Here is a 26,165-nt window from a genome sequence, read left to right as displayed (position 1 = left end):
GAGAAGCGGCGGAGAATCTGACAGGAGCGGCTCCACCGAGCGGGTGAGTCCGGGTCAGACCAGGTCGGTCCGAGTAAGACCGTTAGCACGGCTCAGTCTGCATTAGTCTGGCCGGCTGCAGGTGAATAAGCTCGATGGGCAGAGTGATGCAGCTCCGGTACTGGTCTGGAGGAGGAGGGCGGAGGGCGGAGGGCGGAGGGGTGTAATGTAAAACAGATGTTCTGTTTATTTACTCTGTGCATTTTATTCATGGATGAGCATTTCCTGATCCAGCTGGGATTTACAGATGGTGGGCGGGGCTAGTGAGCCCGCGCTGTACTGCAGCGACAAGGTCAGTCTCTGCTGGACTGGCTGGTTCTGTTCTGGTTCTGGTTCTTGTTCTGTTCTGGTTCTGTACTTGTTTTGGTTTTGGTTCTGGTTCTGGTTCTGTTCTTGTTTTGGTTCTGTTTCTGTTCTTGTTTTGGTTCTGTTTCTGTTCTGGCTGCTGCAGCTCCATGTTGTTCTCTTATGGAGAAAAAACGTCTCGAGGAGTTGTATGTTGCCTTTACATGTTACAGTTACATACGTGTTAGGACATGACGTCAGACCGGTTATCAATCATTCGGTCTTTTGGGATATTCGGCATATAAATGATCCACCAAGCAGAACTTTATTTCAGTAAAATATCTGCTGTCAGAGCCAGACCGGCTCCCGGCTGCGGGGTGTCGCTGTTCTCTGGGGGAAGAGGAGCGCGGCAACAGGCGAACCAGTTGTAAAAGTTGACAACTAATTGAAATAAAGTGACGCTTTGTGTGTCGCCTGTCTGCCGGACTGAAGAGCGGCTCCTAGTGATGCATTAGAGGTTTTAAGTTCTGAACCAGCAGGCCGGTGAGCAGAGCCGCATCAAACCGCCTGCTTCTGTAGTGGAGTTTGTCTGGTGGAGGCTGCAGCTCCCACTGTACAGACAGACAGACGGACGGACGGACGGACAGGTGGATAGTTTATTGATCCCTGGTGAAACTGGGAGCTTTGTTATGACTCATAGCTCAGCTGGTTGATCAGTTTGTTCCAGCTCTGCTGCTCCTGTCTGACTGATGAACAGTTTCTCTGTCAGATCTTCAGTAGAAACAGTAGAACAGCGTCAGAGTGATAGAAGCAGTGAAATCAAGCTGTTTGCATTGTTTCACCATTATGCTGTAAATTCAGTTATCTGCATATTCTTATTATTTTCTTCTTTGTTATATGCTGCATATAAAGATGTTTTTCTCATCTATTTTCATATTAAATATTTTCATAGTAAATTACATATTTTTCATATTGTACATATTTTTAATTCATTTTCTGTGTCTCAGTATGTTGCACTGTTGTTATCCTGCATACATGCTGTAATTCATATTTTCATACTTTTAATCAAATGTGTTTAACACATTCTAGTGTTGTTACTGTTCTTTGATCTGCTCTATTCTTATTTATTTTCTATTTTTCTTTGCTGTATCCTGTTACTCTGCTGCTGAACACCCAGCTTGCCCACAACATCAACAAAGTTACATCTAATATAATCTAATCTAGTCTAGTCTAATGTGTCTAATCCCTCCAGCTGGAGAATGTCTGAAGAGATTCCAAATGAGGGGGACCGGCCCCAGTCTCCCCAGTCTGCCTCCCAGTCCACCCAGTCCCCATCCCAGGTCCAGTCCCAATCCACCCAGTCCACCCAGTCCCCGTCCCAAGTCCAGTCCCAGTCCCAGGCCGGCTCCAGCTCGTCCAGCGGGCCGACCTCGGCCAGCCAGTCGTCCAGCGGCTCCGGGACGCTGAGCAGCGTCGACACAATCCCCGTCCCGCTGTCGTCTGTCCCAGAAGAGCCTGAACCCCAACCATGGGGCCGCCTGCTGCCCATGGAGAGGAGCTTCAGAGTGCACAGTCAGTACACAGACTAGACACTAGTCCTAACGCTAGTCCTAACACTAGTACTAACTCTAGTCCTTATGCTAGTCCCAACACTTGTCCTAACACTAGTTAGGACTAGCTATAGGACTAGCATAAAGATTAGCATTAGGACTAATGTTAGGAGCAATGTTAGGACTAGTGTTAGGACTGGCTATAAGACTAGCGTAAGGAATAGCATAAGGACTAGAGTTAGGACTAGTGTTAGGACTAGCATTAGGACTAGCGTTAGGACTAGCATAAGGACTAGTGTTAGGACTAGCATTAGGACTAGCGTTGGGACTAGCATAAAGACTAGTGTTAGGATTTATGTTAGGACTAGCATAAGGACTAGCATTAGGACTAATGTTAGAACTAGTGTCCTAAAACCTGTCACTAGTTTATTGTTTATTTGTTTGTTTCCAGACTGTGTAGAGAAGGAGTAGCCTACCTGTTTGTTTGTTTGTTTGTTTGTTTATTGTTTGTTTGTTTGTTTACAGACTGTATAGAGGAGGAGTATGTGTTTGGGCGGGACTCCAGCTGTCAGTATGTGTTTGATGACCCCGCCCTCACAGCCTCTAAACGAATCAAAATCTACAGCAAGAAACACTTCAGGATTTACAGAGTAAGACTAGTACTGACTGACTGGTTTACTGACTGACTAGTTACTGACTGACTGACTGATTACTGACTGACTGGTTACTGACTGACTGACTGATTACTGACTGACTGGTTACTGACTGACTGACTGGTTACTGACTGACTAGTTACTGACTGACTGACTGATTACTGACTGACTGGTTACTGACTGACTGACTGATTACTGACTGACTGGTTACTGACTGACTGACTGACTGACTGACTGACTGGTTACTGACTGCTTGGTTACTGACTGACTGACTGGTTACTGACTGCTTGGTTACTGACTGACTGGTTTGCTGACTGACTGACTTACTGATTAACTGGCTTGTCTCAAAGGGTTTCACATACCATCATATACATACATTACTAATACACCATACTACACCATACTACATCATCTCTCTCTCTCTGTAAGGTCTCTAAGAGACCTTACACTTCTTTTAATACAATACATATACTCAATACATATCCTGAGTATTTTGTTTCTGGACACATTCTCATGCACAATTTGTTCTTAAAACCAAATTCAAGAAAAGGCTGGGATTCATGAAAAATGATGTCAGTCAAAATGAAACGATGTTTTGTCCTCCAGATTTTCATGTCTGAAACACTCTCTCTCTCTCTCTCTCGCCCCAGGAGGGTACCATAGTGTATGTGGAGGACTACAGTAACAACGGGACGTTTGTTGATGGGATGCTGATTGGAAAAGGGAAGACGCTTCCGCTGGTCAACAATGCAGTGCTGGCTCTGGCTGAGGAACGCAACCGAGGTCAGAGTACTACACAGTACTGACATGATACTACCATGGAACTAACATGGTACTAACAAAGTACTAACACAGTACTAACGTGATACTACCATGGTACTAACACAGTACTAACATGGTACTAACACAGTGCTAACATGGTACTAACACAATGTTAACATGGTACTAACACAGTACTAACTCAGTGCTAACATGGTACTGACACAGTGCTAACATGGTACTGACACAGTGCTAACACAATGCTAACCTGATACTAACAGTGCAAACATGGTACTGACACAGTGCTAACATGATACTAACACAGTGCTAACATGGTACTGACACAGTGCTAACATGATACTAACACAGTGCTAACATGGTACTGACCCAGTCCTAACACATTGCTAACATGATACGAACTAACACAGTGCTAACACGGTACTAACACAGTGCTAACACGGTACTAACACAGTGCTAACATGTACTAACACAGTGCTAACATGTACTAACACAGTGCTAACACGGTACTAACACAGTGCTAACATGTACTAACACAGTGCTAACATGGTACTAACACAGTGCTAATGTTACCGGTCCCAAGGGGTTGGGATCCCATGAACAGATGATAGTTGTTGTTAACCTGTATTTTACAGGAAAACAGGGGGAAAATGAAGACAAGAGAGATAAGTGTAGTTCTTCAGTGCTGCCCTTGTCAACTCTGAGGTGACGGCAGCTTCCAAAACCTACATTGCGCTGTAGGAAGGACAGAATCTACAGCTCCTCCATGTGGTGTAAACTAGAACTGCATACATTTTTAAGCCATCATCTAACTATGAAGCGAGGAATCTCTGTCTGTGAGAGAGTGAGTGAGTGTGTGAGTGTGTGTGTGAGTGTGTCCTTCGCATATCTCGAGAACTGTTCGTCCGATCTACTTCACACTTGGCGGGTGTATTGCTGGGGACCCAAGGACGTGCAGTGTCGGATTTGGTGCAATTTGGACACGTGACATGTTCAATATTAATAAACTTTGAATAAACAAGCGAACAGCGCTCTGTGCAGCAGCGGGGCGGGGCGAACAGCGCTCTGTGCAGCAGCGGGGTGAACGGGCACTGCACTAGTATTGGAAACCAGATATAAATTACATTAATGTAGGCCTATACAATAAAAAATGTGACTATACATTTAGTGTGTCACACTAAAATGTACTAACACAGTGCTAACACGGTACTAACATTATACTAACACAGTACTGACATGATACTAACATGGTACTAAATATGATCTGAGTTCAGTCGAATGTGGCATCACATCTAATTTACATACACATTTATCAAACCCAATACACCGTCTGACTGCCTGTCTGTCTGCAGTGTTTGTGTTCATGGACCTGATGGCTGATGATCAGAACAGCTTCCCTAAAGAGTTCCAGGAGAAATATGTGGTGACACGGAAGATCGGCACGTAAGACTGAATATCAATACTGCTGCTGCTGTTATTATTACTGTTAACGCTGCTGCTCCTGCAGGCTGTACACATTCAGGATACATTCTCCTCAAGTGTTTTTTGTCCCATATAAGGGGTTGTGGCTCCGCCCCCTTTCAGTCTAACAACTGTCCAACACTGATAGTGATGTTTGTGGTTCAGGTTCCTCTGTTCTGCTTTTCTTTATCAGTTGAGCTGAAAATCTCTACAGACTGAGCTCAGCATTCAGCATTTCAACATCCACACCATGACTGTTAGCTGAATAGTTTTTAATAATTCTGTAAAATATGTTAAAATATGTAATAACTTCATCATATGTGATTTACATGATTTCATCAAGTTGAAGACCAGAACGATTGATGAACTGGATCCAGAAATCCCTTTCAGTTTCACAACAGGAGGAAAATTTATCCTGATAGACTCTGAAAGCCTAAAATGAGAAAACAAGGAGAATTATAATACTGTAGTTATTAGACCAGTAGTAACACTAGTACTACAGACACTACACAGCCAGGTTACATGTGGTATTACAGTACTACAGCTACTACATATAAATAATGCTACACAGCTGACAGGAAACAATACTGTTATAATACTACAGACCGACCTGGTGTTTACTGCTGTGTGTGTGTGTGTGTGTGTGTGTGTGTGTGTGTGTGTTCAGCGGTGTGTGTGGGGAGGTCAAGCTGGCATTCGAGAGGTCGACCTGTAAGAAATTCGCCGTAAAAATCATCAACAAGAAGAACTTCCAGTCAGAGGGGGTGAGTCAGCTGTCAGTCATCCTGTCCCGCTCTCTGATTGGTCGAGAGGTCGAGTTTAGTTCTCTCCTCCCCGGTTATGTGACTCATGTGCCATGATACCAAAACTAATGACCGACGCCCAAAACTTCCATTATGCTGCATTCACTGTCCTCCAGGCCAGGGATGGTGATCATGTGATGTGTTTTGCCCAATGACAGACGGCGACTCGTAACGCAGAGACAGAGATCGAGATCCTGAGGAAAATCGACCATGTGAGTTTCAGACAGAGACAGAATACAGATTTAATATGGAGGACAAGTTTTAACAAGTAATCTGTTTTCCTCTCCCCTCTCCTCCTCTACTCTCCTCTTCTCCTCTCTCTCCTCCTCCTCTCCTCTTCTCCTTTTCCTCCTCTCCTCTCCTCCTCTCCTCTCCCCTCCTCTCTCCTCCTCTCCTCTCCACAGCCTTGTCTCATTAAAACAGAGGATTTCTACCAGACAGAAAATTGTTACTACATCATTCTGGAGCTGTGAGTTCAACTGTCTGATTTAGTCTGAAAATCTCATCATCAGTCAGTTATTTGATTTGACAACAGACAGAATCAACAAGATCTGAAATAACCGATAAACAAATCAAATCATTTCAAAGTAAAAGTCTCTCTCTCTCTCTCTCTCTCTCTCTCTCTCTCTCTCTCTCTCTCTCTCTCTCTCTCTCTCTCTCTCTCTCTCTCTCAGGATGGAGGGAGGTGAATTGTTCCACAGAGTGAAGTCTCAGCAGCAGTTGAAAGAGTCGGTGGCCAAACTCTATTTTTATCAGATGCTGAGAGCGGTGGAGGTAGGTGGAGCCAGAGCCGCCGGCCGCCATGTTGGCTCTGTTGCTACTGCTGATTCTGTTGTCTGTTACTGTTACGGAGCTTGCTAGAAGTTAGCTGTTTAAATGCCTTCCTCCAGTCAAACGAGCCTGTAACCTGAGTCTTCCCCTGCGTGTGGCAGTTAACCTGTAAGGGTGTGTCTGCCTCGCCCTGTGTGTGTGTGTGTGTGTGTGTGTGCTGTGCCTACCTTCTGGGGGGGGGTTAGCTCGACTCACCGACACTGCAGGTCTCGACTCGGTTACCGGCGACCCACTCACTCGGTCCGCTTGCCAGGCGCAGCCTTGTAGTCTTGGCTGGGCCAGCAATTTTGTTTGTAGGTAGTTCAGGTATTTAGTGGAAGCAGTGCAGTGTGCACTGCTGATCCACTAGCTGACCAGAATGCCCCTCAAGTAGCCTCATCCTGTGGCATAAGAGACAGCGTATCAGTCAAAATGTTCTCTCTGCCAGCCACATGCTGCACAGCCAGACTGTATGACTGTAAAGCCAACAGCTACCTGAACACTCTCTGGCTTTCTGTTTTGAATTTGGCCAGCAAGGTCAGCGGATTATGATCCGTGTACACCATCACCTCACGACCTGAGTGAGACACATACACTTCAAAATGCTTGAAGGCCAGTACAAGATCTAAAGCTTCCCTTTCCATAATTGAATAAGCTCTCTGATGTATGTTGAGCATCTTGGAGAAATAGGCTACCGGTCTCTCTAACCCGGCTGCATCTGCTTGCAAGAGTACTGCCCCCACTCCTACATCGCAGGCATCAACTGCTAGCTTGAAAGGTACCTCAAAATTGGGAGCTAGCAACACTGGTGAACATGCCAATATCGCCGTCACTCCGCCAAAGGCACGCTCGCAGGCTTCCGTCCACATAAACTTGGTACCTTTCTTTAGGAGATTAGTCAAAGGTCACAGTGGCAAAATTAGGCACAAATCTCCTATAGAATCTGCACATGCCTAACACTCTCATAACCTCCCTACAACTCTCTGGTGTGGGAAGGTTAAGGATAGCTTCCACTTTGGCACGACAGGGCAACACCCACCTGGTGACCCAGATAGGTGACCTGCCCTTTACCAAACTCACACTTGGGTAAGTTTACAACAAGACCTGCATCTTGCAACCTCTCAAAGAATTGGCGCAAATGCACAAGGTGCTCTGGGGGCTACTGTACACAACGACATCATCAATGTACGTAGCCACTGAGCTCATCCCATTTGTGATGGTTTACATCAACCGTGGTCAAATGTAGCGGGAGCATTTTTTATGCCAAATGGGAGGACATTACATACATACAGGGCATCAGGTGAAACAAAGGCGGAAATCTCCTTGGCCGGAGGCACCTGCCAATATCCTTTCAGTAAATCTAGCTTAGATACAACTTCAGCCCTCCCAGTCCTGTCTATGCAGTCTTCCAACCTCGGAATTGGTAAAGTGTCAGCCTTGGTCGCCTGATTTACCTTCCGGTAGTCAATACAGGGTCTTGAGGTTTTATCTGGTTTCGGCACCAGCTCTACGGGAGAGCTCCACTCACTCTGCCCAGGCTCTATCGCCCCAATGTCCAACATATAAGACACCTCCTCCCTCAATATCTGCAACTTAGAGGGTGCTAGCCTGTATGGATGTTGTTTGATTGGGGGTGAGTTACCTACATCCACCTCGTGGATAGCTAGGGACGTATGCCCTGGTATATCCTGGAAAAGTGGAGGAAACTCAGCTATCAAAGCCATCAACTCCACTTGCCACTCTGAAGGCAAATGTGCAAGCTGTTCCTCAAGCGAGCCCCAACTGTCTCCACTTCCCCACTGACATCACCCTCAACCTACCCCATAGCTGCACAGGCAGTAGGCGGCCCTGGTGAGCGTCCCTGGTACTGCTTTAACAAATTCACATGGCACAATCTGGACTTTCCTCTGCCCTCAGGAGTACTGATTGCATAGTTTCTGTCCCCCACTGGGACCCCGAAATGATGCACTCAAACCAGCACCTTGTTGCGGCACCAGAGCAAGGACCTGATCTCCTTGCATCTAATGTGCTCTTTCAAGGGCGCCTTGGGACTGGGGATGGTATGCGGACGAGACCATTTGTGTAATACCAAGCTCACACATAACCTCCTGAAATACTCCTGACACAAAGTTTGTTCCCTGGTCATGCTGCACCTGTGTTGGCAACCCAAACCGGAAAAGAAGCTAACGAGAGCTTCTATGATGGTTCTAGGTTTAATAGCTTCAGGGAAACGGGTGGTGACATCCATGATAGTCAACAAATATTCTTTGCCTTTCTTAGTTTTGGGCAAAGGACCAACAGTCTATGACCACCTTGGAAAATGGTTCTTCCACCATAGGCACAGGAGTCAGAGGGGCCACAGGGACCTTTTTGATTTGGTTTTCCCACTAACTGGCAAGAGTGACAAGAGCGACAAACTGCTACCACGTCACGATGAAGTTTAGGCCAGTAGAAGTGCTTCATGACTCTGGCCTGGGTCCTCCTGATGCCCAGCTGGCAGCGTCTCATGTGCTAACCACAGCACCTCCTCATGATAGCACTATCAGCTCGACCACACTCCATCTTTTAAATAAAATCCCTCAGCCATTAGATTACATGCTACAGCCCGAATGGCTTCAGCTTTAGAGGTCTCTCTCTTCTGTCCGGCTGGGCAGAGAGACTGAATATGGCCAGACCTGTGACAGTAATGGCAGATAATTTCCCGTTGGGAGTGAGACGGTTTATGGGGCCACCCACCAACACTGGGGTTCACGGGCGGACGCCAGCCACTGCTACTCTTCTCTCTGTTATACTTCTCGGCATCCCCTGGCCTTTTAATGTGAACACTAGGTTTATCGCACCATGAGGCTTTATGAATAAGGACATAATTATCTGCTGCTCCGGCTGCCTTCAGTACACTCTTCACTTCCAGGTCATTCAAGTATGTCTGGATGACCTTTGGCAGAATTTGCTTAAATTGCTCCAGCACAATCAAGTCTCGCAGCTCAATGAAGCACAGTAGCAAACAAACAAACCACTGAATGGAACCGCAATACTGCCAATAGCTTCGGTACAAAACATCGAACTCCACGACTTCGCGAACCACTCGCAACCAAAACCACAACAACACAATTCAGTACAATAGTACAGTACAAACTCAACTCACGGACACCACAGGTCTTGACTCGGTTATCGGCGCCCCGGTCACTCGGTCCGCTCGCCTGGCGCAGCCTTGTAGTCTTGGCTGGACCGGCCCGTTCGTTTGTCGGTAGTTCAGGTATTTGGTGGAGGAGGTGGAGGAGATGTAGATGGTGAAGATTCGATTTCGTCTCCAGATTCCAGTCGGTCTTCTCTCTCCGTGTCGATTTCCAACCAAACTTGCCCCCCCCCCCCCCCCCCCCCGCCTCTTAAACCCTACACACACCTAGACAAGGCTGGAATGCCTATCATAACAGTTACCATGGTGATGTCATGGAGGAACTGAAGCTGATTCTACAGTCAGAGGAGGAGAGTCACTGTGTGTGTGTGTGTGTGTGTAGTACCTCCACAGGAATGGAATCATCCACAGGGATTTGAAACCGGAGAACGTTCTGCTGGCGTCTCAGGAAGACGTGTCTCTGATCAAGGTACACCATCATCACATCATCATCATCACATCATCATCATCACCTTCATCACATCATCATCATCATCACCTTCATCACATCATCACCACATGGTTCTGATGAAGGCAGGTGACTGTGTGCCTGTGTGTGTGTGTGTGTGTGTGTGTGTGTGTGTGTCTCTGTGTGTGTGTGTGTGTGTGTCAGGTGACAGACTTTAACCAGTCTCGGATGCTGGAGGAAGCGGCCCTGATGCGGACGCTGTGCGGCACGCCGTCGTACCTTGCCCCGGAGGTTTTCACACACGCCGTCACCACGGGTTACGGCATTGCCGTCGACGCGTGGAGCCTGGGAGTGCTGCTCTTCGTCTGGTTGGCTCGCTCGCCCCTCATATCTGTCTCTCTCTCTTTATATTTCTCTAAACGTTTGATTGACAGCTGGCTGACAGGATGTGGCAGCTGAACCTCTAACAGGATTTTGTTGTAAAGTGTCTTTCTGGTTTTGGCTCTCATGTTAAAGCTGGTGGCAACTTTGGAGAAATGAGCAAGAATTTGAAAATACACAACAAACAAATCCCCCTCCTCCCTCCTGTAGCTCCTCCCTCCTGTAACTGCTCTCCTGTAGCTCCTCCCACCTGTAATTCCTCTCCTGTAGCTCCTCCCTCCTGTAACTCCTCTCCTGTAGCTCCTCCCACCTGTAATTCCTCTCCTGTAGCTCCTCCCTCCTGTAACTCCTCTCCTGTAGCTCCTCCCTCCCTCCTGTAACTCCTATCCTGTAACTCCCCCCTCCTGTAGCTCCTCTCCTGTAGCTCCTCCCTCCCTCCTGTAACTCCTCTCCTGTAGCTCCTCCCTCCTGTAATTCCTATCCTGTAGCTCCTCCCTCATGTAGCTCCTCTCCTGTAACTCCTCTCCTGTAACTCCTCCCTCCTGTAGCTCCTCTCCTGTAGCTCCTCCCTCCTGTAACTCCTCTCCTGTAGCTCCTCCCTCCTGTAACTCCTCTCCTGTAGCTCCTCTCCTGTAGCTCCTCCCTCCTGTAGCTCCTCCCTCCCTCCTGTAACTCCTCTCCTGTAGCTCCTCTCCTGTGGCTGTTAACGGCCAGTCCTCCTGAGACTTTGGAGTGGCTGATTGCAGCCTGGGACAGACAGAGACCAGGGGCCGGATTCACCAATGTGTCCTTAAAATAGATCTTAAGAAATGAAATAAGAGGAAAATTTAGGAACTTCTTAAGAAGTGCAATTCCTCAATATTTTCTTAGTAACAGTCTCATTTCTTACACATTTCTTTAATTTTCCTACTTAAGAACTTCTCAAAATAGGGCCTGAATTAATTATGGTTAATAAACTTTAGACTTAGTACCATTGAGGCTAGGAGACGAGGCTAGGAGGCAACAGAAAGTGCTTCCATCTACAAAACAATTGGGGAAAACGTATTTAGGGCAACTACAACTGATGAAGTATATGAAAAGATTTAAACATTGGTTGCTGTTGGTAACTGTAAAATTTGCTAGCTTATTTTCAACAGACATGAGACAGAGGCCTACTTGACCCTAAACCAAATAAAGCTTTACAGTAAATGTTAATCTTAATATTAGGTGTATGAAGACTTTGAACTATAACCCACTTGTCTAAAATTTGTTAAAATATATGATATTAGAGGCTTACCTTTACACTGTAGGAATTTTAAGACGGGTGAAGGTGAAGGGCTGTCTTAAAGTTAAGAAAAAAATCAAGAACAAATACCATTTACTCATAGGTTTTTTCTTAGGAAGAAACATAAGAAGAAAGTTAAGAAAATATATAAGAACTGTTTTTGAGAATATCATTTTTTCCTATTTTTTTTCTTAAGACTAAAGTCAAGAAAAAAATAAGATTTTTTTTCTAAAGGTTTTGTGAATCCAGCCCCAGAGTTTTTCTTTTTTTTTCTCAGAGCATTTGATTTATTGACAGCTGTCAGGATGTAAAGAGAATTTCAACAAATATAACCTGAATACTTCTAAAATAAATTGCCTAGCTTCAACCTGTCTCTCTCTCTCTGTCTGCCTGTCTCTCTCTCTCTGTCTGCCTGTCTCTCTCTCTCTGTCTGCCTGTCTCTCTTTCTGTCTGCCTGTCTCTCTCTCTGTCTGCCTGTCTCTCTCTGTCTGCCTGTCTCTCTCTCTCTATCTGCCTGTCTCTCTCTCTCTGTCTGCCTGTCTCTCTCTCTCTCTGTCTGCCTGTCTCTCTCTCTCTATCTGCCTGTCTCTCTCTCTCTGTCTGCCTGTCTCTCTCTCTCTGTCTGCCTGCCTGTCTCTCTCTGTCTGCCTGTCTCTCTCTCTGTCTGCCTGTCTCTCTCTGTCTGCCTGTCTCTCTCTCTGTCTGCCTGCCTGTCTCTCTCTGTCTGCCTGTCTCTCTCTCTGTCTGCCTGTCTCTCTTTCTGTCTGCCTGTCTCTCTCTCTGTCTGCCTGTCTCTCTCTGTCTGCCTGTCTCTCTCTCTCTATCTGCCTGTCTCTCTCTCTCTGTCTGCCTGTCTCTCTCTCTCTCTGTCTGCCTGTCTCTCTCTCTCTATCTGCCTGTCTCTCTCTCTCTGTCTGCCTGTCTCTCTCTCTCTCTGTCTGCCTGTCTCTCTCTCTCTGTCTGCCTGTCTCTCTCTCTGTCTGCCTGTCTCTCTTTCTGTCTGCCTGTCTCTCTCTCTGTCTGCCTGTCTCTCTCTGTCTGCCTGTCTCTCTCTCTCTATCTGCCTGTCTCTCTCTCTCTGTCTGCCTGTCTCTCTCTCTCTCTCTGTCTGCCTGTCTCTCTCTCTCTATCTGCCTGTCTCTCTCTCTCTGTCTGCCTGTCTCTCTCTCTCTGTCTGCCTGTCTGTCTCTCTCTCTCTGTCTGCCTGTCTCTCTCTCTCTCTGTCTGCCTGTCTCTCTCTCTCTATCTGCCTGTCTCTCTCTCTCTGTCTGCCTGTCTCTCTCTCTCTCTGTCTGCCTGTCTCTCTCTCTCTCTATCTGCCTGTCTCTCTCTCTCTGTCTGCCTGTCTCTCTCTCTCTCTGTCTGCCTGTCTCTCTCTCTCTATCTGCCTGTCTCTCTCTCTCTGTCTGCCTGTCTCTCTCTCTCTGTCTGCCTGTCTGTCTCTCTCTCTGTCTGCCTGCCTGTCTCTCTCTGTCTGCCTGTCTCTCTCTCTGCCTGCCTGTCTCTCTCTGTCTGCCTGTCTCTCTCTCTGCCTGCCTGTCTCTCTCTGTCTGCCTGTCTCTCTCTCTGTCTGCCTGCCTGTCTCTCTCTGTCTGCCTGTCTCTCTCTCTGTCTGCCTGTCTCTCTCTGTCTGCCTGTCTCTCTCTCTGTCTGCCTGTCTCTCTCTCTCTCTCTGTCTGCCTGTCTCTCTCTCTGTCTCTCTCTGCCTGCCTGTCTCTCTCTCTATCTGCCTGTCTCTCAATTCAATTCAATTCAGTATACTTTATTGGCATGAATGTCAGATGAACAATATTGCCAAAGCGTCAAGGATAATACAATTCAATAATGAGATGGAAAAAGAAGAAAAAAATAAATAAATAAATAAATACAATTCATTAAATAAAATGAAGTAAATAAATAAAAACAACAAGAAAATGGCAGAAAACAGTAAACACGTTTTGTGTTTGTGTTTGTTCGCGTGTGTGTGCGTGTGTGTGTGTGCGCGCGCACGTGTGTGTGTATGCGTGCTTGTGTGTGTGTGTTTGTGAAAGATTGTTTGATGACTGAAGATTGGCCAGGCCAATCTAACTTTCCAATTAGTCCTTAGACCACTCTGTATATATGTGTGTGTGTGTGTGTGTGTGTGTGTGTGTGTGTGTGTGTGTATCATAGGTTTACTGTATATAAAAGCAATTAATGTTTGTTTAGGATCAATAAAGAAACAATTAACAGCAATATATTAATAATAAAAAAATAAAAAATCGTGTCAAATGTAAAAAAAACAACAAAAAAAAACACAAGAAGTGGAGAAGTAAAATCAAAAGGCAGAGTGTGAGCTGTGAGGAGAGTAACTACAGCTGTCATGTGTTGTTGTGTTGGTTGTCTCTCAGGCTGTGACATGCTCTGACATATCTTGCTGCTTCTATGGCGCTGACACTATTTTCTCCAAGTAGATATTGCATTTTACTCTGGTCAGAGAGTTTATCAAAATCTTGGAATTTACATTTAATTTTTGTAAAGAACTTTGTTCTAATGTGGTCATATGTGCTACATTGTAGCAGGAAGTGTTGCTCTGTCTCCACCTCTCTCTGTGGACAGAGCTGACACAGCCTGTCTTCTCTAGGCAGCCGGGTCTGCCTGTGTCGGCCAGTCTCGACGGCCAAGCTGTGATCACTGAGTCTGTACATAGTCAATGTCTTTCTCAGTTTCTGATCAGTCACGGTGGTCAGATAGTCTGCCACCGTGTACTGTCTGTTTAGAGCCAAATAGCATTGAAGTTTGCTTTGAGTTTTTGTGGTAGATGTCCAATAGTTAATGTAATTTTCTTTTTCTTTAGCTATAATTTGGTTGGGCCAGATTGTGTGAGGGCTGTCCTGAGGCCTTGTGCTGTTAGAGGGGGTGAGCCTCAGGACCAGCTGGCTGAGCCGGCTCCTCTCTATGTTCTCCTCTTGGCAATGGAGAGCTTTGTAATGGTAGGAGTTGGGGTCACTTGTTTTTAGGTGTTTATAGAATTTGATTGCTCTTTTTTGTATCCTAATTAAAAGGGGAAATTGGCCTAGTTCAGCTCGGCATCCATTGTTGGGGGTGTTCCTGTGGACTCTGAGAATGCTCTTGCAGAACTCAGTGTGCAGGGTTTCGATTGGGTGTTTGTCCCATTTTTCAAAGTCTTGATTTACAAGAGGACCCCACACTTCACTACCATACAATAAATTTGGTTCGATTATAGATTTGAATATTTTGAGCCAGGTTCTAACAGGTATATCTATGTTTGAGGACTTTTTTATAGTATAGAAAGCCCTTCTTCCTTTGTCTCTGAGATCATTAATGGCCAGATTGAAATTTCCTGTAGAGGTAATTTTTAGTCCCAGATGTGTAGCTGTGTCTGTGTTCTATGTCAGTGGAGCCTAGTATGAACCTATTTGGGTTTCCCTGACACCTGGGTCGTTTCTGGAAGACCATAATTCTAGTCTTTTCTAGATTAACTGTCAGGGCCCAGGTCTGACAGAAGTTTTGCAGATGATCCAGTTGCTGTTGTAATGCCTCCTTAGATGGAGCTAGCAATATTAGATCATCTGCAAAAAGTAGGCATTTAATTTCTGTGTCAGAGAGGGATATCTGATTGTTCTAGTGATTTTGCCAATTCATCAATATAAATGTTAAACAGGGTGGGGCTGAGACTGCAGCCCTGTTTCACCCCTCTACCTTGGGGGAAGAAATCTGTTTCCATATTGTCAATTTTCACAGCACATTTATTATTTGTATACATTGTTTTGATTATATCATAGATTTTCCCCCCTACACCTTTTTCAATTAATTTCAGGAACAGACATGCCAAATTGAGTCGAATGCTTTTTTGAAATCTACAAAACAGGAGAAAATTTTGTTCTTGTTTTGGTGGACATGTTTATTAATGAGGGTGTGGAGGGTATAGATATGATCTATAGTTCGATGTTGTGGTGTAAATCCAATCTGACTCTTGCTCAGGACATTATGTTCACTGAGGAAGTCTTGCAGTCGGCTGTTTAGGATGCTGCAGAATAACTTCCCCAGGTTGCTGCTGACACATATGCCTCGGTAATTGTTTGGGTCAAATTTGTTTCCATTTTTAAAGATTGGTGTGATAGTTCCTTTGCTCCAGATGTCAGGGAAATGTCCTATGCTCAGAACGAGGTTGAATAATTTTAATATGGCAATGTTGAACTTATAGTTGCTGAATTTCAGCATTTCATGTAAAATACCATCAGGACCACTGGCCTTCCTTGGTTGTAGGGCCTGGATTTTAGCCAGTAGCTCCTCTTCAGTAATTTGATAGTCTAAGGGGTTCTGACTGTCTTTAACGACTGATTCTAGAATTTGTAATTTGTTAAGGAGATCATTTTGGGCCGAATTTGGTGTAATAGTACTATATAAGTTTTCAAAGTGTTTTTTCCATATTTCACCATTTTGAATAGCCAATTCTTCCTTGTGTGGTTTGCTGAAAGAGTGCCATTTTTTCCAGAAATTATTTGAGTCAATGGACTCTTCAGTTACATCAAGTTGGTGCTGCGTATGCTGCTCCCTTTTGGTTCTGAGTGTTCTTCTGTATAATTTCAGTGTTTTCCAGTATTGGAGACGGAGCTCAGGGTTGTCAGGTTGTCTGTGTTTTTGATTTGATAGACTTCTGAGAGTTTTTCTCAGATGTCTGCAGTCTGTATCAAACCACTTTTCATTGGCTGACTTTTTTGATCTGTTATGCTGAGACTTTTTCAGATTGGATAAATCACATTGTCAAATATGTTGTTAATATCCCGTACAGCCTGATTCAGGCCATCATTACTGTGGGGATATGAGGTGGAAAGAAAATGGTCTAATTGAGATTGAATTGTTTGATGTCTGATTGCTTTCCGGTAGTCGTCCTTGCTATTGTTTGTCCATCTATAAGGTTGTTTTGTATAGTTCAGTTTAATGGGCTCTGCTGCATGAGGGTCTGTTACTGTCTTTCTAATGTAGAGTGTAATTTTACTATGATCAGATAAGGGTGTTAGGGGGTTGACTGTGAATGCTCTCAGACAGAAGGGGTCTAGGTCTGTAATGCTATAATCTACTGTGCTATTGCCAAGAGGAGAGCTGTGTGTATAGTGACCAAAGGAGTCCCCTCGAAGCCGACCGTTAACAATGTACAGACCCAGTGCTCGACATAGCTGCAGTAGTTGGTGCCCGCTTTTGTTGACAGTTTTGTCAAAATTGTTCCTGTGGGGATGTGAAGGGAGGGGGATGCTGATTTGGCCAGGTATATGTTTGTCTCCCTGTGGGTTAATAGAATCTGGTTCTATACCTGTCCTGGCATTAAGGTCCCCACAGATCAGTACGCTTCCCTGGGCCTGGTAGTGACTGATCTCATCTTCAAGAATGGAGAAATTATTTTCATTATAATAAGGGGATTCTGATGGGGTGGTATATGCTGCACATATGAATATGTCTTTATCTGTGGCGACAACCTCTCTTTTTATTTTGAGCCAAATTGAAAATTCTCCTTTTTTGATTAATTCTATTGAGTGTACAAGGTTTGCCTTGTACCAAATCAGCATTCCTCCTGAATCCCTACTCCTTTCAGTTTGGTGGATGGGAACACTATCTCTCTGTAGCCTAAGGGACAACCAGTGGAAATGTCTCCTCTGCTCCAAGTCTCCTGCAAAACAAACACATCCGCCTCTCCTAACTCTCTGGTGAAGTCTGGGGTCCTGCTTTTAAGGCCAAAGGCAGAGGACCTCAGACCCTGAACATTCCAACATGAAATAACAAATTATTTAGATTTCATTTAGCTTAAAACTCAAAAAGTTGCATTCAATGTTAAAATGAGATAAACTCCTAAATCTATTGTTGTCAGTAAAGAAATTAATTTAAGAACACATTAAACATATGGGGTTTCAAACAATTAATATGAAATAACTTTAACACTTTTACACAACATAACACAACATCACGCTTTTTTTTTACTGTATGAAAGTAAAAACAAACAATGACAACCTGTGAGTTGTCTACTGTGGTACCTGACCTATAAGGTGAGAGCAGAGCAGGCTGAGCATCTGCTGGATGTCTCTCAGCTCGTTGTGTGGGGGGGTGTGGGTGGGTTCAGGGACAGGGGTGGTGGTGAGGGTTGGGCCTGCTGCTCTCCTCACTGCCTGAGCATAGCTCAGTGGGCCAGGGTGTAGCTCCTGTCGCTGGGGTTGGGGTGGGGCCCCTGGGGGCAGGAGTGGCTCTGGTCTTGCTTGAGGGGGATCATAGCTGCCCTGGTGGGGTCTTAGTGGGGCGTGGTGTGGAGGAAGATGAGGATGATCTGGTCTCCATGGGGGTTGTCTGGGTGATGGTCCAGTGGGGCGCCTTGTTGGTCTAAGGGGGCTGTGGGCCGAGCTGCTCCTTCTGCGGGGTGTGGATTGGTCTCTGTTGAGAGCGACGTCTTTCAGTGTCCGGGCGAAAGTGGGGACTGTGTTTTTAAACAGATGGACATGGTCGTAGAGACAGTTGACATCCAGGGTGGGGTGGTGGGCCAGGTGGACGTTGGGCCTCAGGACACAGTCTCTGGACACGCTGCTGTTGATCCTGTGGATGGTGTCAGGGTGGAAGTCTTTCCTTGGTAGCAGGGTTGATATGACCACTCTGCTGTTGGGGAAGGTGGTGGAGGCTTTCTCTATCACTCCTCTGAGTGACTCTGACACTCTCTCCTGCTGGCTCCTCAGGTCGTTGGAGCCAGTGTGGATGATGATGTGGCTTGGAGATCCCAGCTGTTCTTCTGACAGCAGGTCCATGGCATGTTGGGTGTTTGGACACCAGATTTTAGCCACTTTGTGGGTGGGAAAAAGTTTCTTTTCATTTAAGAATTTGCCATTGGAGTCGATGAGGATGACAATGTCTGGCTTCTCTCTCTGCTGTGGTGGTCTGGAGGGATGAGGGGTGGTGTTGATCTGTGGGCTGAGGATGAAGCTGTGGGTGGTGTTGATTTGTGGGATGGGGGGAGATCTGGGTGTGGTGTTGGTCTGTGAGCTAGAGGTGGAGCTGGGGGTAGAGGGAGGTTGTTGAGTTGTTGGGTCATGGTTGCTCTCAGTGGGGCTCACAGGTTGTGGTTTGGGTGTGAGTCCAGCTGCTCTTTCAGGGCGTGTGTAGCTCTCTCTCTCTCCTGAAGCTCCTCTGAGAGAGTAGTCAGTTCTCTCCTGTAGCGCTCTCTCTCTCCTCTCAGCTCCCTCACCTCCTCTGTCAGAGCGGTCAACCGTGCCATGTGGCTCATTCTCCTCAGGGGGCTGGTCAGTAGTGGGGCAGCTGGGAGTGGGGGTGATGTCTGTGTCTGGCAGGGTGTGGGTGTTGTCAGTGGGGACAGACTTCTCCTGTTGGGCCCTTTCCTTTATAAGGAGAAAGTCCAGCTCAAATTGCTTGAGGTTCCCCTGCACCATGACAGTCCCGTTCTTATATATATTGACTGTTGTCATGACAGTGTCTGGGTCTTCTACCTCTTTGATTTTGAGTTTCCAGCCATTACAGATCCCCTCTTTCTTCACAGAGGGGTAGTGGGCACTTATGGCGGAGTGCCATGCTAGTGGTTGGTCTGTGAGGAAGATCAGATTGCTGACATCTCCAGTCTTGTATAGGTCAGAAAAGAGTGTCTCTGGTTTTTCCTTCAAGAGTTTCTGTTTGTATGTCTTCCTGGCACTGTCATTTTTAACATCTTGTGGGTATAAAAGAGGAATAGCCTCTGTACAGGCTGTGGCTGAAGCCATGGGGCTCTGCTGCTGCTGCCCTGCTGCTGTTGCTACTCCTCGGCAACCGTTGCTAGGGCTTGGCTTGTTGTTAGCTAGCTGTTAGCTTTAACTCTAAGCTAGCTTTAGTTTATTTAGTATTTAGCAGTTATTATAGTTAAACTTTTTGTAAATCATTCCTTAGGTTATATTGTCTCTCTGGTGTTGTCACTCTTTGGCTGTATTCCTCTTCTTACCTTGGTGTCAGTTAGCAAGCAGGACAGTTAAGCTGACTGTCAGTTGGTTAAGTTTTCTGCTGGGCTATTTTCCCAAGCTTTTTGCTGTTTTTTTTTTTACTTCCAGGGAGGTAATTCCTCTAGACAATTGTTTCTTCTTCTAATTTTTGTCAGAAAAGTAAAAGTTTATTTCATTTTAAAACAAAAAAGGTCAACATCTTCAGGAGCTCATGTTTTCTGCTGCCAGTTGCAATAAGAATTCTGATCTCTCTCCCTCTCTCTCTCTGTCTGTCTCTCTCTCTCTCTCTCTGTTTCTCTCTCTCTGTTTCTCTCTCTCTCTCTCTCTCTCTCTCTCTTTGTCTGTCCCTGTCTCTGTCTGTTTGTCTGTCTGCCTGTCTCTCTCTCTCTGCCTGTCTCTCTCTGTCTGCCTGTCTCTCTCTGTCTGCCTGTCTTTCTCTCTCTGTCTGCCTGTCTCTCTCTCTGCCTGCCTGTCTCTCTCTCTGCCTGCCTGTCTCTCTCTCTGCCTGCCTGTCTCTCTCTCTCTCTGTCTGCCTGTCTCTCTCTGTCTGTCTGTCTCTCTCTGTCTGTCTGTCTGTCTCTCTCTGTCTGTCTGCCTGTCTCTCTCTGTCTGTCTGTCTGTCTGTCTCTCTGTCTGTCTGCCTGTCTCTCTCTGTCTGCCTGTCTTTCTCTCTCTGTCTGCCTGCCTGTCTCTCTCTCTGTCTGCCTGTCTCTCTCTGTCTGTCTGCCTGTCTCTCTCTCTGCCTGCCTGTCTCTCTCTCTGCCTGCCTGTCTCTCTCTCTGCCTGCCTGTCTCTCTCTCTCTCTGTCTGCCTGTCTCTCTCTGTCTGTCTGTCTCTCTCTGTCTGTCTGTCTGTCTCTCTCTGTCTGTCTGCCTGTCTCTCTCTGTCTGTCTGTCTGTCTGTCTCTCTGTCTGTCTGCCTGTCTCTCTCTGTCTGCCTGTCTTTCTCTCTCTGTCTGCCTGCCTGTCTCTCTCTCTGTCTGCCTGTCTCTCTCTGTCTGTCTGCCTGTCTCTCTCTCTGTCTGCCTGTCTCTCTCTCTCTGTCTGCCTGTCATTCCAGTGATGTTATTGCTTTGACTGTCAATCAGAAACAAATCAGTTTGTAACAGTTTCTACATTCAAATCAAACTGAGATGATGAATTATTGGGTTAGAAAACAAACTGTACAGTAGTACATAATCTGTCTGTCTGACTCTCGGCCTGTCTGTCTCTCTGTCTGTCTGTCTCTCAGTCTGGGTGGTTATCCTCCGTTCCATGAGAACTTTGGTCGTCAGTCGATCAGAGAGCAGATCATCCAGGGAGAATTCATCATGCTGCCGGTCAAGTGGAGAGGCATCTCTGACCAGGGTACTGCAGTACTACTGCAGTACTACTACACTCTACTGCAGTACTACTACACTCTGCTGTAGTATTACTATACTACTGCAGTACTACTGCACTACTGCAGTACTACTACATTCTACTGTAGTACTACTACACTACTGCAGTACAACTACATTCTACTGTAGTACTACTGTACTACTACATTCTACTGCAGTACTACTACATTCTACTGTAGTACTACTACACTACTGCAGTACTACTACACTCTACTGTAGTGTTACTATGCTACTGCAGTACTACTACACTACTGCAGTACTACTACATTCTACTGTAGTACTACTACACTACTGCAGTACAACTACATTCTACTGTAGTACTACTGTACTACTACATTCTACTGCAGTACTACTACATTCTACTGTAGTACTACTACACTACTGCAGTACTACTACACTCTACTGTAGTGTTACTGTGCTACTGCAGTACTACTACACTACAGCAGTACTACTACATTCTACTGCAGTAATACACACTAATGTGCTAGTATATAAGATATACTATAGTTCATAGGTCTAACATTCAGATACAGATCACTAAGGACTGTAGGATATACTACATATAGATATACATATATATATATATATATATATATATATATATATACATATATATATATATATATATACACATTGTATACTACATGTATACTATATACATGTATATTATATATGTATAATGTATACCAAGTACTGTACACTACATACTGTGTATTATATACTGTATCTTTGACACACACACATTAGCAATGCAAGACATATAGACTCTATACATATCAGTCTCCAGACAGTGTGTATATCAGTGTGTGTATATATGTATATATGTGTGTTTGTGTGTTTTCAGCGAAGGATGTGGTGAGGAAGCTGCTGGTGGTCGATCCGGTGAAGAGGATGACGATAGAAGATGCTCTGCAGCATCCGTGGTTACAGGTGATATTAATATTATTATAATATAGATAATATTATTATATTATTCATATCACGATAAAAAATAATTAAAAAAAATAAAATAAAATAAATAAAAAAATACGACCCATCGTTCAGCCGTATTTCCTGCAGCAACCTCACTGACTGGTTTCAGTTGGTTTGAGTCTCTGACTTGAGCGCTGAGGAGCGATCAGGAGCCGTGACCTCTGTCTGAACCAGCCAATCACATCCAAGTAAAACAATGGCTCCGTATCAAACACGCTCCTGATTGGCTCTGCACAAAGCAGTGTAACAGACTGATATTTATTTATCTGTTTATGTATTCATGAATGCATTTATTTCCCAATGTATTTATTTATTTATTTATTATATCTCTGTGCTTTTATTTACTGATTTATCTTGCAGGTTTGTATATAAGTATCTGTGTATTTATTCATTCATGTTTTGATTTATTTGATGTTGGCAGACTTGTTGCTCTATCCCTCTGCGCTCACTGTGTGTGTGTGTGTGTGTGTGTGTGTGTGTGTGTGTGTGTGTGTGTGTGTGTGTGTGTGTTTAGGACCCTGTGATGTTGGAGCAGGCCCACAGAGTCATGTACCCTCCTGCAGCTGCTGCTGCCATGGTAACCACACACACACGCACACAAACTCTCTATGTTGAACATCTAAAGGCAGCAGAATAGAAATTAAATCTAAACCAAAGTGTCTCTTGTGTCAGTCAGCCAGTCAGTCAGTCAGTCAGCCAGTCAGTCAGTCAGCCAGTCAGTTGGTAAAAATGGTAAAAATGGTGACGTAGTTTTTCAACAAGGTAAAACATCAAAAGGCAAGTAGTCGCCAAAAATTAATTGGCGACGCCCCCCTCCCCCCCCCCCCCACTGTTGGGACCAAACGTTTTGCAGCATACGAGGTCTGAGGTTTGCAGGAGGCCCTGAACGCACCACGAGTTCCACTGTTTGATTCAGTTTCTACTGTTCAGCTTTCTGTTCCGTCTTGGTAGGAAAATAACAGCTGATTGATGATTGACAGCCTAACCACAACCCCCCCTCCCCCAGACGCCCCCACAGCAGGAAGTCTCCAGGAGGAAGAGGAGCAGAGAGGAGAAAGAGGAAGAGGAGGAGCATCCTGCCAAGAGGAGCCAAGCCCCGCCCCCCGCCCGGCCGTAGAGTGGGACTATGGGCAGAAATATGTGTCACTAGAAACTGAAATTGAATTATTTATATTTGAATTTGAATTGCTCAACTTGAATAATTGCATTAAAAAAACTGAATTTGAATCACATAATTTGAATTTGTATTGTTTAACTTGAATAACTGCATTGAAAAACTGAATCTGAATAGCATAATTTGAAATTGAATTTATTAGTTTGAAACTGAATTCCAATATCAATAATCTCACAATTCAAATTCAGTTCTCGTTATTCAAATTCAGTTCTTGCAATTCAATTTCAGTTTACTGAGACACACATCCTGGTCGTTGAGGAAGAGCAATCGAGTGCAGATTCACAGAATTCAGATTCAGTTTTTCAATGCAATTATTCAAGTTAAACAATACAAATTCAAATTACGTGATTCAAATTCAGTTTTTTTAATGCAGTTATTCAAGTTGAGCAATTCAAATTCAAATATAAATAATTTAATTTCAGTTTCTAGTGACACATATTTCTGCCCATACGGGACAGCCAATCGGGCGCCGGCCCTCCGCTCAGGTCTCCAGACATTCCTCTGTTGTTATGACTACTGTAAACTGTTCTGTCGTCTCTTTCCTGATGAACGACTGTAAATATGTTTTCTACAGCTGCTGATTAATAAACACTGTTTTTCATTGGTTTATTCCCTCATTAATCATGTGTTACCATGGAGACGGATGACTCCACTTCCTTGTTGCAGTATCGATCTGTACTTCACTGCAGCGGCTCACAGTATTATGTAAAGGTTAAGTAACAATAAGTAAGCATTAATTAATATTCAAACATGGAGACTGTTGAGCTTTATAATCAGCAGTAGCTTCAGCTCATGGATCCATAACCTGTGACATCATGATAAATTAAACTGTCAGGTTGTTCCTGAGTCCTTGATAAATGCTGAATCACTAATCATATCACTTCATACTGAGAGGCAGCGAGCAGCTGACTTAAGTATCAGTTAATGATTAACTGGATAATTAAACATTAACTAGTGGACTGAAGTGTTGTGTTACAGAGACAGAAAACACTCTGACAGTAAGAAGTATCCTGTGGCTTAAAACATATTTTTACAACATTTTATTAACTATTTTTCATTGGTTTGTTCATCTATTGATGACATCATCAGAGTGACATCATGTTCATCACAAACAGCAGCAGCAGTTCAAACTGATCAGATTGGTTATTGATTAGTGTTCCAACAGTTTTCACTTCAGCTTTGATTCAGATCAATCTTCAACATGAATCATCTTCAACTTGATTGACACTTGATTTCTCATCTCATTCTGATCAGCTGATCATGTTAAACTCAAACTACATCAGTAAGAATCTGTTCAGTTTCAGCCACATGATCATGATGCTAAGGCACAGAGCAGCAAGCAGGAAAGGACAGAGACAGACGCTGCTCTCAATCAGGTCCGTTGGTGGAAACGTCACACCTGGTTCAGCCCAACAGCAGAGAAACCAGATTCACTCTGTTTCTGTTTCTGTTCAAACAGCCAGGAGGTCAGAGGTGGAGCATGAAGGGTCAGAGGTCAGGTGACAGGTAAACATCATCACAGCCAATCAGAAGAGCAGCTGACTTCACTCAGCCTCTCACTGCTGCTCCTGGTCCCTCTGTCTCAGCTGTGTTGGGCTTTGATAGGGGCAGGTTTGGTTATTAGCAATTAATAATTGTGAAATTATTAATATTCATAAAATTATTGACGGGAGTCAATATTAACGGGGCACCACCCTGGAATCAGGGACCAATAACCGAACCTTCAATACAGTCTCAAAATGGCTGTTCACCCCAAATGACAGTGTAGCACTACATTTATGAGTGAACAGTGAAGGGTGAATTCGTACACAGGCCCTCACAACCAGCCGTTATTACAACACATGCACAAGGAATCACAGACAACTTCTCTTTAAAAAGTATAATGGAGTTTATTTAACTTTAGCAATATCAATCAATAACACTGCAGTTAATCAACAACTATTATACAACTATAACTATAGGTCTAACTAGCAAGCATAAAGGCACAAACAGCATATGGCACGTATGGATGCGTGCGTGTGTGTGTGATGTCCTTAATGTCCAGACTGTGTTGTCACCATAGCAACTAACACGTAAAACTCCATAGTCACCATTTCATGCTGAACTAGCTAAATTAGCATGACAGTGGAAGAACCATTCTATCTATTCAGGTTCTGGGGTCCTGACCTCTGACCTCTGACCTGCATGAGCTCGCAGACGGCCAGCAGGTCGGCCACAGTGATGTCATCACCGCAGAGGAACGGCTGCCTGCGCAGGAACATGGACTCCAGTTTGTCCAGAGTCCCGCCCAGTTCAGACAGAGGTCCGCCCACTTTGTCCTGATCCACCGGAGAACCAGACAGACGGGGAACCAGGACCTGACAGGCAGACAGGCAGAGAGAGAGAGAGAGAGAGAGAGACAGGTAGAGAGAGAGAGAGACAGGCAGAGAGACAGGTAGAGAGAGAGAGAGAGACAGGCAGAGAGAGAAACAGGCAGAGAGACAGAGAGAGAGACAGACTGATGTTTGGACATTTCAGACTGAAAAAACAAAGTGTGTGTGTGTGGTTCTGTGTGTGTGTGTCTGTGGTTCTGTGTGTGTGTGTGTCTGTGTGGTTCTGTGTGTGTGTGTGTCTGTGGTTCTGTGTGTGTCTGTGTGGTTCTGTGTGTGTGTGTGTGTGTCTGTCTGTGGTTCTGTGTGTGTGTGTGTCTGTGTGGTTCTGTGTGTGTGTGTGTGAGTGTGGTTCTGTGTGTGTGTGTGTGTCTGTGGTTCTGTGTGTCTGTGTGGTTCTGTGTGTGTGTGTGTGTGTGTGAGTGTGGTTCTGTGTGTGTGTGGTTCTGCGTGTGTGTGTGTGTGTGTGGTCAGGCGGTGTATTCGTCCACTCTGGCTCTCCTCTCTGGTTGCCGTGGATACCAGTGTTCTGGGAGGTTGTACTTCGTCACCAGGTATTTCAAGATGGCGTCGCTGCAGCAGAGGTGCACACGCACGCACACACACACACACACACACACACAGTCAGTCTCATTTAAAAAATTCCTCTTTAGAACAGAGAACGTTGTTCGCTGTGATCTTTTCCATGTGATTCTAAAAGGAGAGAGGACAGAGTTCAAACTAGA

General features: G+C 44.9%; 3 protein-coding genes across 4 annotated transcripts in view; 1 reads left to right on the top strand and 2 right to left on the bottom strand.

Moving 5' to 3' along the window:
- Positions 1-23,014, top strand: LOC139916112 (serine/threonine-protein kinase Chk2-like). Its single transcript, XM_071904902.2, has 16 exons — positions 1-43; positions 1,577-1,896; positions 2,400-2,524; positions 3,178-3,310; positions 4,657-4,747; positions 5,433-5,529; positions 5,727-5,780; positions 5,973-6,037; positions 6,243-6,342; positions 9,897-9,983; positions 10,167-10,330; positions 19,242-19,252; positions 20,774-20,893; positions 21,770-21,855; positions 22,412-22,474; positions 22,919-23,014. The coding sequence occupies exons 2-16, from the start codon at positions 1,584-1,586 to the stop codon at positions 23,012-23,014; spliced, it is 1,605 nt and encodes a 534-aa protein (XP_071761003.2). The 5' UTR covers positions 1-43; positions 1,577-1,583.
- Positions 1-26,165, bottom strand: part of cad (carbamoyl-phosphate synthetase 2, aspartate transcarbamylase, and dihydroorotase) — a 425,149-nt gene that overhangs the window by 107,909 nt on the left and 291,075 nt on the right. The window lies entirely within an intron of this gene.
- Positions 25,897-26,165, bottom strand: part of LOC139916111 (glutathione S-transferase theta-1-like) — a 1,778-nt gene continuing 1,509 nt past the window's right edge. The window contains exon 3 of the mRNA XM_078290023.1: positions 25,897-26,013. Coding sequence (XP_078146149.1) covers positions 25,911-26,013 — 103 coding nt within the window. The 3' untranslated portion in view covers positions 25,897-25,910. The remainder of the gene's footprint in view (positions 26,014-26,165) is intronic.

The sequence above is a fragment of the Centroberyx gerrardi genome, chromosome 18, assembly GCF_048128805.1.
Source record: "Centroberyx gerrardi isolate f3 chromosome 18, fCenGer3.hap1.cur.20231027, whole genome shotgun sequence".
Classification (NCBI taxonomy): Eukaryota; Metazoa; Chordata; class Actinopteri; order Beryciformes; family Berycidae; genus Centroberyx; species Centroberyx gerrardi.
The sequence above is the reverse complement of the archived record's forward strand: the minus strand, read 5'-3'. Positions and strand labels throughout refer to the sequence as shown.

Excerpts from the sequence above, each read along its gene's own strand:
- LOC139916112 (XM_071904902.2), top strand. The coding sequence starts at position 1,584 with ATGTCTGAAGAGATTCCAAATGAGGGGGACCGGCCCCAGTCTCCCCAG. Across the intron at positions 2,525-3,177 it reads AACACTTCAGGATTTACAGA|GAGGGTACCATAGTGTATGT; the intron begins GTAAGACTAGTA and ends CTCTCGCCCCAG. Across the intron at positions 5,781-5,972 it reads TCCTGAGGAAAATCGACCAT|CCTTGTCTCATTAAAACAGA; the intron begins GTGAGTTTCAGA and ends TCCTCTCCACAG.